This window comes from Amblyomma maculatum, chromosome 9, assembly GCF_055883805.1.
Source record: "Amblyomma maculatum isolate TAMU_Amacu chromosome 9, ASM5588380v1, whole genome shotgun sequence".
In the NCBI taxonomy this organism is placed as follows: domain Eukaryota; kingdom Metazoa; phylum Arthropoda; class Arachnida; order Ixodida; family Ixodidae; genus Amblyomma; species Amblyomma maculatum.
In genome coordinates this window covers 8384444-8399966 of record NC_139352.1, presented here as the reverse complement: position 1 = coordinate 8399966, position 15523 = coordinate 8384444, and the positions used below count along the sequence as shown (strand labels likewise).

At 45.3% G+C, this 15523-nt stretch overlaps 1 protein-coding gene across 1 annotated transcript; it reads right to left on the bottom strand.

Moving 5' to 3' along the window:
- Nucleotides 1-5189: 5189 nt before the first annotated feature.
- LOC146178208 (small nuclear ribonucleoprotein-associated protein B-like) lies at nt 5190-15411 on the bottom strand. The gene is made up of 5 exons (XM_084578018.1): nt 15350-15411; nt 14965-15231; nt 12005-12110; nt 8500-8802; nt 5190-5342 (listed from the first exon to the last, which is right to left on the bottom strand). The coding sequence occupies exons 1-5, from the start codon at nt 15350-15352 to the stop codon at nt 5305-5307; spliced, it is 717 nt and encodes a 238-aa protein (XP_084434144.1). The 5' UTR covers nt 15353-15411; the 3' UTR covers nt 5190-5304.
- Between the last annotated feature and the right edge of the window lie 112 nt (nt 15412-15523).

The window sequence follows — 15523 nt, the reverse complement described above, 5'->3', positions numbered from 1 at the left end:
GCATAAAAAATTACTTTAAAAAATCACTTAAAAAAGACACTTCTTTGCTTGAAAGAGCAAGAGACGTCTTGCTGACGCACTTATTGTCCTTTGAAATAAAATATGATTCCACTATCTCTCTCGTTATCTTCTCTTTGTGGCGATATAAAATCTTAACACTGTCAAACTTAGGAGTGCACTTCTTCTTCTCCTTCTTCATTATTTCACATGACTGGCAATGGGATACCAGAAACGTTTTGTCCTTTCCAATTTCCAAGTTGTTACAGTGTTCCTGTAGTCTCTTATTAATACACCGTCCGGTTTGTCCTATATAACTGGCTCCACAAGAGAGTGGAAGCCTATACACAACACCTGTCTTGCATCCAACATATGGGTTTCTATGTTTCACCCCACAATCTTGCTTCTTCGCTTCTCTTTCCCTTTGAACAGCCGGGCAGATCCTCTTCATCTTGAGCGGGGCGGTCAGTGCGACGTCCACATTATACCTCTTGCCTACATTTTTGAGGCCATGCGAAATCCTGTGCACATATGGTACCACTGCAACCTTCCTCTTCCTCTCACCCATGCTGGGCAGGGATTTCAGTCTGTGCGTTCTTTTTAGGTTCTTCAGTACCCGGCAACTGGCCTCAATAATAACTGACTCCTGATAACCGGCCTTTGCAATTCTGCAAAAATGTAGGCAAGAGGTATAATGTGGACGTCGCACTGACCGCCCCGCTCAAGATGAAGAGGATCTGCCTGGCTGTTCAAAGGGAAAGAGAAGCGAAGAAGCAAGAATGTGGGGTGAAACATAGAAACCCATATGTTGGATGCAAGACAGGTGTTGTGTATAGGCTTCCACTCTCTTGTGGAGCCAGTTATATAGGACAAACCGGACGGTGTATTAATAAGAGACTACAGGAACACTGTAACAACTTGGAAATTGGAAAGGACAAAACGTTTCTGGTATCCCATTGCCAGTCATGTGAAATAATGAAGAAGGAGAAGAAGAAGTGCACTCCTAAGTTTGACAGTGTTAAGATTTTATATCGCCACAAAGAGAAGATAACGAGAGAGATAGTGGAATCGTATTTTATTTCAAAAGGACAATAAGTGCGTCAGCAAGACGTCTCTTGCTCTTTCAAGCAAAGAGGTGTCTTTTTTAAGTGATTTTTTAAAGTAATTTTTTATGCAGCAGGTGAACCCAGGGGCTTATTCACGTGACTGTTTCGTTTTCTTCATGTTTGTTTTTCAGGGCCTTGGAGTAAACGGCTTAGGCTTAGTTGTGAGTCAGCGCATGTACTGTGGCTTTCTTGTTTCTTGCCCCTTGTCTTCGTGTTCGCGCTGTTTATATTAATAATGAATACGTACATCATTACTGTGGCTCGACGGGCCAGCGCAGGAAACGGGGAAGCTGGCTTCCCAAAGGAGAGCATGAGAGAGCTTTGAATTGTATTTTCGATGCTTAGCGGCGCGCGTGTCACTGTAGCATTTTGCAGACTATCTCCGGTACCTGATCGAAACACTGGGCTGTTTTGCTTAAAAGGGCCTTCCCTGGACAGTGGCCCTTTAAGTAGAACTCTCTTGGTTAGCCTCCACGTTTCAGCCCCATAGGTGAGCACAGGTAAGATGCAACTGTTAACCAATATCGAATGCGACACAAACCATAGTTTCGAGATCCTTTAATGGATTTATAAGTGATGCAAACTTGATGCGATTTTGTAAGGATTTGGATTATGAGGTTTAAGGTCCTAAAGTGACTCCGGCCATGAAGAGACATGGCAGTAGAAGGCTCCGGAAATTTCAACCACCTGGGGTTCTTTAAAAGGGTCATGACAAAATAGGCGAAAAGCAAAGTGCCCGTGTGCTGTGCGATGTCAGTGCACATTAAAGAACCCCAGGTGGTCGAAATTTCCGGAGTCCTCCACTACGGCGTCTCTCATAGCCTGGTAGTCGCTTTGGGACGTTAAATCCCACGAACCAAACTAATTTTGGAACATAAACTGTTTATTGCATCTTATTTCTGATGGGCCAAGCAACTAAACCTCAAAGTTTCAGCTGCATCGGAGCTGTAGATATTTTTAAAACTAGCATTTTCGTTTTTTCGTGAAAAGCTTGCTGATCTGGTAAATGGCACAGCCGATGACAATTCTGTGCACGAGCAGCGTAAATTACAGTTACGCAAAGCCGCAGTAATGTTGGCCAAACAGCAGTCATGCCGCTTGCAAAGGTTATCGCAAACTGAACTTTTTGTCGATCTCTGTTAGCGCTTTTAACCTAGGCATAGCGGCACCTGTGTGCAGGATTCAGGTGCGTGTTGGTGCCCAAGTACGAAAAGCGCCCGAGCTCACCCGTTTGAAGAGCGTATACATTTTACACTGAAACAAGTCTGAAAAGCAACACATAAAATTAGCAATGTATATAGCGGCGCTTTTCTACAATCTTCAGATACCGTCCGACAGCGCAGCAGCGCAACGCATTAGGTGCGGCGTACTTGAAGCCGGCCATCACAAAAGCGACCCGCTCTCCAGTACTAGCCATCACACTGACCAATCTTCTAGACTCTAGAGCAATAAATTATGGGAAAGCCCTTTGTCCTACAGGGCTTATTATTGTCAAGTGCAGAAATGTTTTGAATGCATTGGTAAACCCCCAGTGAGATGCAATAGTGTGTAGAGAACTAAGCGTGAAACCTTTGCTGTGCGAAACCTCTTCACCATACTAGTATCTTTCCATGTCACTTATTTTCCCCTTTCACAATTGCAGAGCTGGTGCAGTGGCAGATGCGAACAAGCCTCCATACATCCATTATTCTCATGAATTCCGGTGCTTTGTAAACCCCGTAGTCTCCTTTTATTCACTCGTTTTGCAACACAGGGGTCCCAAGTTTTAGGTATGGTTACAGTTAGTGTTATTTGCATTTAGCATGACCAGCATGGCACCTTTCTCCCAAAACAGGAAGTCTAACTCTATAACGTTAAAAAACTTGCTAACAGTAACAGTTGCAGTGCAGCAGAAAGCATACAACATTTTGACAGGTAAAAGTTCAGTTACTTTTGCAACCAATAAGCTTTGCACCAACGGCACTGTTACTGGGTATTGCTGACACAAGGCTGTCAATCTTTATCACACTGAAGCTATAAAACTGCTTTGTTACAGACAAGATCCACGGCAGAATGGACAAAAAAACCAAAAGCAATGTGCCAACCCTTTGCAAGAAGGATGAGCGGTGTTTCTGCTTTCTGCTCCACCCATAGTCTCGGCCATAAACTCCATCAGCATTAGCAACAGATTTAAAATTTTATCAACACTCATGAGGGCTAAATAAATCTGCTTCGATGCAGTTTTGTGCAATGATTGAATTACTGCCATAAATCCGGACAACAAAAATGTTTACCACTGTAGGATAGAAAGGCCACGCTTGAACTTAAACACAATGCTACCTAAAAGAATGCAGTATATGTGGAACACGACCTACTGTCTACTGGGCGACCTGCGCATACGCCGCCTCTCCAACGCCGAAGGTTTGCTTTTGCTTGTGCTGTTTTTTTTAGTTCTCTAGACCGCCATCATTGAGAGTGGTGCTATAACTCACCCCCATGTCGAAATTGACGAGACTGCGACCGGCTACGGAGCACAAAGATTGACCATGTGTGGGTCGTCAATATACGTGCTGGGGCGGCCGCTAAGTTCGGTGCCGGCGAGTTCTTTTTAAGCAGGAATTAAATAACTTAACCGGAGGCAGTTTTGACGTGCCTTGTGCCTGTGGGTAGCGCCGGATGCTTACGTGTTTGCGGCATCATTACGCACTATGGTCTACTGTTGCATGCCGCTCTGCAAGTAGAGCGGGCAAACATTAACAAGGATCTCCTTTCACGAGTTCCCTGTAAGAGAGGTACGAAATCAGTGGCTCAAGAATATCTCGCGGCAAGCTGAAGGTAAGCTATGACGCTGCACCAGCTTTTAAACATGCCTATAAGATCGCCTTACTCGAGCATTCCGGACGACGTCGTCTGTTGTAATAGCGAGATCATTTTAGAAGAAAGGGGTTGCGATCATCAGCTGATGCTGTAATAGTAGTTTTCATTGCATTCAGTGATGTCTGGAAAGTACATTTCTGTTATAGCCCTCCTTGCTTTTCAGGGTCAGGGAAACAGCCCTGGATTCCAAGAGAACGGAGCACAGTGTGTAGCCTGCATTTTAAGCAGGAGGACTACAGAGAAGGCCTCAAGTTACCGTCAGCTGCAAAAAATTAATTGTTTCAATGCTGCATGGATGACAGTGCGGCCCACAGAATGAGGCTTGTGAAACTCGTGTGTCAAAAGTTTATGAGGCCATTTCTTACCAACCTCACTGGCCAGCTGACTGAGCGGAGTGCAAAAAGAAAAGTGTTAGACAAAAAACCTTGCTCTTGAAAAGTACTGAAAGTATAGCGCCCATTTCTTTGTGATGGCACAATAAAACACCACTGGCACTTTTTTTCAATACATGCTTTCGGAATTATTTGTTAAAACTGCATGGACAGATCACTCGCATCTCAGCGCATTGAGAAAGCTTTTTTTTCCACAAATATTGCATGCATTAAAGTTGACAATCTCGCCCTTTTGAAAGACTCATCACTACAGTTTGTGTTCACAAGCTTATTACGTGTATGACAAGAAACGGAAGGGGGAACACCGAGCACGCATATTTGGCAAAGATTTAATTGCACTGGACACAGCCTGCCTGCAAAGATATCAAATACGGAGGAACGAACGTGCATGGGAGGAAGACTGGCAGTCTGCTCCAACTGAGCTGCTATCGCACATCAACTAAAGAAAGGCAATCGTGTCCGTCGAAAGGATGACGACGGCTACTTCGAAGATGTCCCCCGAGCTCTTACACCCAACACTGCCACTCTCATTTCACTGGCTCATGTCTTTGTCTTGCCGCAACTATCGCTCATGAGAAATAATGATTCCACAAATTCTTCCACGAAACTCCGCACCACTCGCTTGCAGGCACAGCCGAAGCATGTGAAATGCTGCTCTGGGGGTGAATTTTGGCGGCATCTACCGGCTGTTTCGGTCCCTACTCAGCGGTCACGTGGTATTTCTTCGGCCGCGCGCTCCCGCAGAGAGTGGCGCGATGCGCAGGTCGCCTATTAGGTACATATACAGTAGGTCGTGGTGTGGAATGCACATTTAGCAGATTAACAACAACTCAAGTGATAGATGTGCAGCCTTTTTATTTGTTTGACAAGACTGAAGGGGAAAGGAGTTTTTTTGTTTTTTTTTATGAATATACACAATTAGCCTTTAGAATGAGACCTGTGAATACCTGCCCTCATTGCCTTGGTGGTGGCCTCATACCAGGAGGGGGGCCTGCAAAGTATGTAAAGAGAGCATATTATTTGACAGTTGCCATAATTAAATTAAAGCAAGGTATTTTTGTTTCTGAAATCATTAGAATATAATTTCAGGCTTTAACGCATCTGCTATGAAGTAGAAGGAAATGAAGCAATTAACATAACATTTCGCTGCTTGCTTTAACAAGGGACACTGGTCTCGGAATGGTCAAAAGTGGACAAAAAAAGAAATTAAATTCTGAGAATAACATATTGTCGGAACATTTCTACCTTCAAGCACCTGCCCTAAGATATCAATGCTGAATTCAAAATCGACTTTCAAAACATCACGGGAGCCACGAAATGGCCCAGAAGGGGTCAATTTCGTTCTAACTTCACGTTCACACCACTGATGAACCAGGCGACTGCCTGGTTCATCAATTCAATTGCTGGTTCAATTGCTACCCTCTTCAGCCTTTTTGAAGCTTGTTTCTTTGTGCGCACTTTGCACATGGCATCACTTAAACAGAAGAACCGCTCTGGCAGATTTTCCCAAAGCCATTTTCAGCCAACAGATTGGCCGGAGTCAGCAAAGCTCTACATATATTAAAGCTTCAGTGGCTGCGAGCTGCCACCTACAAGAAATGACCCACCAAGCTGCCACTGAACAAAACCAGGATGGCATTTTTTATGCAGCCAGCCACCGCTACTTGGCTTGGCTCAAATTTGCCTTGAACGGCTACTTAGTGGATTTCACTAGCACCATCATCATTGACTAATAACAATGAAATCCTTGGGATTTCCTATTGCCTCTATCTAAAAAATAAACCATATATACCAATCGATTATCGAATACAATGATAGCTTTTTGGCTGCCCGGAAGATGTCTACAACAAAAATTTGTCTCTTTTGATCAAAAATTAAATACTGAGAAGAGAAGAATATAAAAACCCACCATAAGTGCTGCAAACGGACCAGCATGGCAAAGTCCACTAGGGGGCATTACGTGCAGTTAGGAAATGAGCAGTATCATCCATCTCAAACGAGGACGAATTTCCTACTTTTCTAAACATGCTCAAGTTATTTCATGGCTATGTACGTACCCTATAATAAAGTGTTCAGTGCTCTTTACGATGATTCACAATGTTTGGCTCGATTCACTCATCACTAATAAGTTGGCAAGCCTACACAGATTGATAAATACTTAGGTGTATTATTTCGTTTTTGTTTTCTTGTCGGTACAGCTATGACGATAATCGGTTATATTAGATTCTCCGGTATTCTAAATACTGTTATAAGTGGACTCCACTGCAGTGCGGCCTCTGATGGTGATGCTAGCGATTACAATGCGGCTGCAGATTATTCGGTACCTGTTTCGCGAAAACTGTTCTTACCCGATCAGAGGCCACTTCTGGAGATTTAGGGCAGTGATCATACAATTGGAAAGTTCGGTCAGAAATCGGTGCCAATGTACAGTGTCCAAATGAACTGAATCAAAAAAATACACCTAAAGTTTCAGACAAGTGTAACTTCTGCTAGAATGCAAGTTGCAACAACCCTTTACATACCTGTTCCAGAACCCTGCAAGATACAGAAATTCTTAAATTGTGCAATGAAGTGGTAATAAACTTGCACAAGATTTACGGCAAAAACAGTGGCATAGTATCTGTTACAATGACCTAATAAACTGGTTGCTGCCCCAAAATAAAACTGCTGTACAGAAGATCCACACGGAGGGTCCCTCGCTGAAGAGAAAGCTTCAACTTGCACTGCATTGAGCATTGCGACATGAAACACTTCCCGTTCGCCACGTTTCGCAAAACAGAATTGTTCAAGGAACTCACGGCCCACGAACGCTCACAACGGCGCGTTCTGCCAGAAGATGTCACATCAGCTGGCAGCCACCGGAACCTGTCCGATACTAGTCAAGTAAACCTAATTGCTGGCTAGTTGATGACCTGTGTGTCTATTTGTAAGCACTATAATCTTTCCTTTAAGAGCCCGATACTATGTTCACAGTAGATAGTGACATAACCGTGCCGTCAAGGTGCAATGCAGGGGAGACTCCAACTACCTTCCACCAATGTTACGTTGGTTACATTAAACACCGACGCATTGCATGCGGCAGCTTGGCACTGCAACACGAAGACGGAGGAAATAGGCTCCTTGAGTGTGAAAGAAACAACATGAAGTCATCACGGGCGGCCGCAGACAGCAGAACAAATACAGTGTATAACATTTGTAACGTAACCGCTTTTAGTGCAGGACCTGTCAGAAAGCGGTTTTCGCCAGCCACCGGTCTGCCTCCCATAGGACTCAATGCAAAGTCACACCGCTTATTATGTGGTCGCATAAAGCAAAACACCGCTTATAGTGCGGTTTTGAAATCCTCTCTGTGACAGCCCAGTACTAGGTTTTTACAGCACATGACACTAGTGCACACTACCCTGAAAATTCACTGTTGGTGGTCTTCGCACTACCTCTCACCTCAGGGCGCAAAGCGTGTTGCAGATTCGCGCTGGAATCGGCAAGCAGAACAATGGAGGCGAAGGAGAGGCTTTAGGACGAAGATAGCGCGGGGTAAAAATTGAGTGCCATGTTGGTACATTGACAAATGTGATGACAGCCAAGAATTAAACGCATTCAGAGGCGCTCTAGTGTCCGCCATTCTTCTATAGCACCCTCGATCACCCCACCAGTGCACACTAGGGCGGCCTGGTGCGCAACATCTATGCCCAATCAACTGCAGCGGTGCGCACCCGCTGTCCTCGATCACCTGAAGCGCATCTTGCCGGGGAACTTTTTGTTGGCCCGCCACACACCCAGAACTCGATGTGCTTGCGTCTAAGCACAGAATAATGCTATGGAGAAAAATAGTACGGATAGTTGCAACACTATTAAACTGCTGTCATGTGCGTCTGTAGTGAAGTAAGAAATAAAAAAGTTGGTACTCAAGAGTAGCCTCTCCCCTTAAAGCCAAAAGGCTGATTAGTCTGATTCGCTCCACAATTTGCAAGCAAAGACAGCACTAAGATATCGCAGGTTTATAATAAATCTGTAAACTTTATAGATCCCTCAATAGAATGTGGTGTTGCAAAACATTCAATGAATGAGTGTGCCCAAAAAGTTAGCTTAGAGGATCATGCAAATCTTCTCAGAGAACAATTCAGAGAAATCAGTGAAGGAAGACTCACCTGGCCGCATCATGCCAGGTGGAGGGGGCCCACGCATGCCAGGCGGGGGAGGACCCATGGGTGGCCGGCCTCCCATAGGCATCCCACCTGGTGGCGGCGGGGGCATGCCCCGACCCATCATGCCTGGGGGCCCACCCATCATGCCAGGGGGCCCTCGCATACCGATGGCACCGGGTGGCCGCACCTGTGGCGGTGCCGACACACCCACAGCGCCAGGTGGCAAGGGCACACCACCGCGACCTGCTTGTGGGGCCATCACCTGGGCTGATGGTCCACCAACACCCCGCACGGGACCCTGAAGACCTGCACGCAGCAAAAAACTTCACTTTATGCACACAGGCTGACAAGCATTCTAGAGAAGTGTTTCTCTAATGGAGATCCGCGAAGTGATTTTCAGGGCCCACAAATAAAAAAAAACAAAAAGAAAAGGCGTGCAATGCTCTGACCTGGCTTTTACAGGGTTAAAAGCACGGAGCCTCAAAGCAGACTTGAGCTTCTCAAAGTGAAATAAATGTGAGAAGAGTGCAGAAACGAACAGCGCACGTGCAAGTGAGGGAGAAACAGCGCTTATGGCTTTTGTTGATGACAGCATCGGTGACCTCTGGCTACTCTGCTGGACGGCGCTGCAATGCAAGGTGTCTTGGGTGTCTGACAAGCAAGCGGTGTTGTGTTGGGAGGAGTCGAATCCCTTCTATGGCATGCATACTTCCAGGCGCCCTCTGCAGGCCATGGCACACTGGTTTATGACATGCACGTTTTTTAGAGGCCAGTTTCAATCTCAATTCCATGACCTGCAACAGCAGCCCGCAAAAGATACAAAAGATAGCCCTCCGTCAAAAGGGGTGAACCATTTTGCAAGGAACCAGAAGGCAATTTATCAATCAGGTGCCTCCTAAGGTGGCAAAAAATACTAAGTTGAGAGGCACCGCCCTTGTGCGCTATGGCAGCAGACAGCACAGCTGACAGCATGCACACTGTGCGCTATGTTTACCACGCATAGCATTAGCTTAACCATGGTACTAATGCCGACAAACACAGCATGAAGTAGTAAATGTATCTACAACAAAAAAGATATGTATACAGATGCATAGAACAGCATCAAAAAATACAGCTTGGTTTTCAAAGAAATGCTATATTTAAGAAAAAGGTTAAGGTTTGGAACATTTAATATTGCAAAGCGAAATGAGCTATGCAGTACTAAACTTGAGGGCTACATTAGTTACGACTATATAAGACTGCAATGTTCACTGACATTGCACAGTACTTGAGCACCTCACCTGTGCTGACATATGGCTGCCAAGGCTAGGGCCTAAACTGCATCCTCATTGCTCAATCTCCACAGACAAGTGGCCTAGCCACTAAGCCACTCGAGCAGGGCACAAAACTAAGGGGAACTCAAATGTGCGACTTACAGCTAGCATCTCACAACTCCCTAGAAGTCATTTTCTGACATGTTGCAGTAAAAACAAATATTTGGTGAATAAAATACAGATTACTATCGCTAAGCGTTCAAGCTGGATCTGGACATTCAATTTGCTCTTTTAAACAGCCGAGACTAGCTGCACAAAATAGATCAAATGATACAGTTCCTAAATATCAACAGAGGTTTTTTTTTTTTTTTTTTTCAAACCTTTTTTGTGTAACAAAACCTTCAAAAGTACAAGACAAGCTGTCGGGCTAGTCGGAGCTGATCCATTGTGGTTGACAGCACTTAAAACACTGGACTAAGGTGTCGTGTTTTCTGTTTCTGTGCTCCATCCGTGTCTAAATGCTGTCAACCAGAATGCTTCATAAGTATGACCCTGCTAATATGTTCCTAACTGCTGTTTTCATGAGCCAGTCTCACTCCGGCTCCTACTGAAACGCATGCAATACAATCTTGGCTGTTTAATCACAATTTGGGCAGCATACCCAAATTATATGTTGCAAATGTCACCACAAGATGTGGGGATGTATTGTTACAGCAAACGTGTAGCATGTGCAGATTAGCTATAGCTCATCCTGTGCATGCTTTGACACTCCCAACGCTTGACCACCCCGCTGTATTCAACCACTTCCGATATGTTGATATCCCACATGCTCATGGGTGATATGCATATTACTGCAGCTATTGCAGGGGTGGAATGGCTGAAAAAGGCTTTGTAGCAAAATTTGGAGCGGTAAAATCTTAGTTTTGGAGCAGCAAAATCCATATTTGGACAAGCTCATAGGGAGAAAAAAAAACAACTGCACTTTGAAGCAAAAAGAGAATAAAAATAACGGCCAAAATGCGAAAGGGCAAGTGCTGAAAGCAGATAAGGAAGAAAGCAAATCGTAAGCAAAGAAAATTGCATCTTCGGCCCGTGACTTGCGACTTGATAACTCAAAATATGAGGTTATATACTTCGTGCACAGCGTAGACTTTATAGTAGTCTAACGTTCCAGCATCTGTAAATGTTAATTTTGGCAGTCTTGGGCTCCACTGCAACATTAAGGAATTCAAAAACTAAGGCTGTTGCGCGTTTCCCGACCTGCTGACACCCGAAATAATTTTCACATGTACCACCTCAAGTCCATTAGCACAAACACAGATGCCATAATTGATGCACCTCTGACGCTATCTGACAACAGGAAAGTGATTCTATCGGCAAAGTGGTATAAAAACAACCTTGCTGTACATGAGTGGCCCAACAAAATACCGAAAACTTTCAAGAGCAGCATAAAAAACTAGAGATATGTATGCATGCGGTGCTTAAAACACAGTATAGAAGTATTGGTCCGATTTACCACCACAACCTTTTTCGCAGTGCGACGCAGTAGCAGTGGTGCCTCATTACAAACGGCCCCTTTGTGTTATGGGGATGCTTCACCGTACAGACCGTGACCCGTGCGCAATGCTTCAACGTACTCGAAGAGTGGAGGAAGCACGTGGGCGCAAGAGAGGAAAATATGAGCAGGTGTTAGACCGGTGTGGTACCATCTCAAAACTAAAAGCCTAGCGACACACGTTTCAGGGTCTGAACATATCACGGCCGCAGAGAGTTGTCCCCGAGTATGGCAAACTTTTGTGGCTAGTTGGGGCATTTTGGCACAGCATGCCACAAATTCCAATAAATTTCCCACTTAAGGCGCAGAAATATGCAGCTGTATCAAAATGATGCAATTAGTGCAGTTATTGCAGCCTTGTACTTTAACACCACCTTTTCATTCTGGACCTTGAAGTTTGGCATAAGAGAAGTAGAGTTTGCATGCTAAAAGTGGGCATAGATCACTCAGACCTGCAGGCCATAGCGGCCACTATGGTGGTGACTGACGCACAGCTTCTGCAGCACAGTCCAGAACAGGCTTTGATAAGTGAATTCGATTAACACACACCTTCTCACAGTGCTCCTGGTTTGCCAACATTGTGGCTACTATGATACTGATGTAAGGCTGGTATTACCATACATGCAGTGTATAGCAAATCATTACACAGCTGGGAACAGCACATCATTTTTCAAGTCCCTTGGCTCCTTCTAAAGCATACCTGCAGGTGCTGCGCCAACAGGTGCAGCTGGAATGCCTCTGCCAGCAGCGCGACCAATGCCGGGCCCGGGGGCAGCGCCAGGGATAGGCACTCGGGGCAAGCCCTCCTACACACAAAAGCACATGCTACAACCAATAGCAATGTTACAAGGCATGCACCCTGCTTATAAGCATCCATTAGGGCAGGCCAAGAGAAGTGCCTCGGGCACACTAGCTGCAGCAAACAAATACAGCTGCCAGGTGTTATGGTCAACATGAGTACCTAGCCATACGCATCCACCAAGGTAGAGGACATCTCCACCAATACAAGCTCGTAATCGTACAGGAGTAAATGAAATGCAGTACGCAACATTTTCACATGCTGCCTGAAAGAAATTGCCAGTTATGGCATGTGCATGTTGACTGAAAGCGCTTGTGCGCTTTCTCAAGACTGACGTTTCTTATAAGGAAGGCATTACAGCATACAGAAAAAAGAAACCGTGCTTCATTTATTCATTAACTGCGTGAGGCGAACTGCCATGTGATCGCGTTGCATGGTGGGCTGAGGGCAACCAAAGAACTGCCGCTCGTCGTGTCGCTCATGTACAGGGTTGGTTTGTAAAAAACTTCACCCAGAAACAGCTCGCAGAAGGCTTTGAGGGTGGGTAACTTTCATTCTGAAGTTTTCCTTGCGCGCTAATTATATTTTCCTAGTGTGGTTTGAACGAAGACATAGCAGTGCAAAGAAAGGCACACAGTCATAGAAAGTCCATGTACAGGTTTTTGTGCTCCTGTGTCTTGAGAATATGCACCAACATGCCGAGTTACAAGTACAGGTGCAGACAGAAGTAAAAGAAGTGCCCAGGAGAAGAAAAACTGCGGGCCAGCGCCATCTAGCCAAGCCGGCGAAAAAAATAAGTCATGCACAGGTGCACACCCTCATGCAGAGCGACCCTTACAATGCTCCACTTGCCTTGTATTTTGCCAGCGTCAATGTAAAGCTAATATCATGATTGGATGGCCATGCCTTCGTAGCAAAGCAGGCATTTCAGAATGCATGGAACACTGCCTGGATAATGCAGATCCCGCTGGGGTGACACTACCATTAAGCCACTTCATCAGAGACAGCTGTAGGCATGTTTCTACCTGAAATGACTAGAAAGTTTTGAGCTTTTGTTGCCTCTGGGACCCATTTGCATCCCGCTAGTAACCAAAAGTGCTCGAAATACTCCACCTGCCACTTCAGCTATTTTTTCTTTTTATATAGATACCCTTTATCTTCGCCTTGCTTCTACAAGCCAACGCAACCTTCTCTGCCCCACGAGGTGACTCGAACTTCGAGACTTGCGCAGTCATTTTTTTGAGTCAAACATTTTGTACTGTAGTATTGTGCACCTCACGGCTCTGCGACTTACAGCCAATGCAACCTTAATCGCCGCACACGAGGACTCATACTTCGACAAATGTGCCATCATTCTGTTGCGTCGTGAATATTCTCCGCTGTGGTGTTGTGCGCCTCGCAGCTCAGTGACATAGTAAACTTTGAACCCGGACCATGACAACCTTAGGAGCGGGGCTAATCAGTTTCGGGCACGGGTCGACTCAATTTTGGATTTTGGCAAAGTAAATTTTGGAGGTGGGCCAAGTCCATGTTGGGAGTGGGCAATGACATTGTTTATAAAGCCTAACCCAATATTAGGTATGGGCCAAACTAATTTCTCTAGAGCGCAGCTCAAACCATGATTGGCAGTTGCCAGAGTCCCCAAAGAAAGGTCGATGCTTTAACATATCCGTTTTTTATTTGTTAATGAAGTACTATTTCCGCACAAAAAAAAAAAAAAAAAAAACTAAAAAGCACCAAGAGTGGCATTTTCCTTTCATTTTAAGCTCTGCAACTAAAGAAGGCTTCAGCATAGATGCAGTGTGTTCCACAAGAGGCAGACAGGATGCACTCATGGATACTCCGTCTGAGCTTTGTTGGAGCAACAAGAAAATAAGTAACGATATTAAACAAACCCAAACTGCGACGGCACGTCCAGCATTTCGAACACGTTCAGTTGCTAGCGAGCGCATCAAGTCCCAGGGGCATCTAAAGACCAAAACAAGCGGGCCATCTTCAGCGGAAGCGAGTCTACTGCTGTTTCAGGCAAAGCAATTTAAAGGTAGCGGCACACTCAGCGTCTTCACTGTATCCAAGCAGCAATCCATGCATTCCAAAATACCCGCTTGCTACAACAGGTGTAACCATCTGATCAGATCACACATTAGCACTAGCTGATGCCAGCCGAATGTAAGGCAAGAGGAGCAATGGGAGGGTCGCTCCATCCACATGTATCGTGCAAGATTTTATGGTTTCAGCGGGCTCGGCTAGGTGGTGCTGACCCTGTTTCTTTCTAGAGCTGGGAACTCCATTTACTTCTGCCTGCACCTGTACTTCTAGAGCTGCAAACGCTCGCTTCATCTGAGCCGTGCATATAAGCACACTGATATGTATCAGTGAAAGCTTGGTAGGATAATACAAGTACAAGGAAGGCTATTGTCACTTGATATTACCGAAAGAGCGGAAGAAAGTCACTTTTAGTAAGTCTGCGTCACGGTGCAGTTTGGCAGCACCGTGCTGTGTCCCTTAAAAAAGCTATGCATTACCACCGGCGCTTTTATCGTACTTATACTTTCCTTAACCGAACGACGAGGCAGCGGTAACAGAGCAACGCTGAAAACGCGCCGCTCTGTCACCAAGCTCCGTCGCTTTGTGCGGGTACACCAGCGGCGACGGTTACCGCTTTACTGACGTCCGCACCTATAAGCGAATCACTGACAAGCATTTAACATTGCTGTGCTTGCTTAAATGACCACACATATTTGAACCATGCAGCTTCGGTCTCCTCATGAGGAATTCAAACCGGATTCACTGTCAAAAGTGTGGGAAAAGAGCAGAAACCGTACAATGCGATAGAATTTAAAAATCGCAAGGAAGACAACCTCAGGGGGCGGAGGTCCCTCGACGGTCAAAGATACAATGCTCTCGCCACGAAGCAACACAAGGCCCAGAACACGTTTCTCTTCGCGGTCTCCATGCTTGGCTTGATTCTTTCCTTTAACTTTACGGAACTCCTCACAGTCACCTAGGATCAGGTTCATATGCTTGTCGAATGCCTTGAATGTGCCAATAAAAATGCGGCTATCCTGAAGAATAATACGCATCCTGTAGTTGATGTGCTGTAGCATCTTGTTGTTCTTGCTGATCGTCTACAAAAGGGGAAAAAAAAAAAAGGGCTGGTTAACTCCGGCGCCAATTAATCACCAGACCAACGAAATAAAGTAGCAAGCACGTTCCGTAAGTTACACAACGACAACTATTACTTACCATGGTGACCACTTTATGATGTGCGTCGGATTACAAGGATAAAAACACTTATAATACCACTAACGCAAGCGAGACGCTTCACAAACTCACGCGAACGCGGCGAAATGTTCGCGCAAACAGAAATGCATATGTCGCTTGGTTCGTCGCTCCATGCGTCGCTCGCTCAGATGGTGA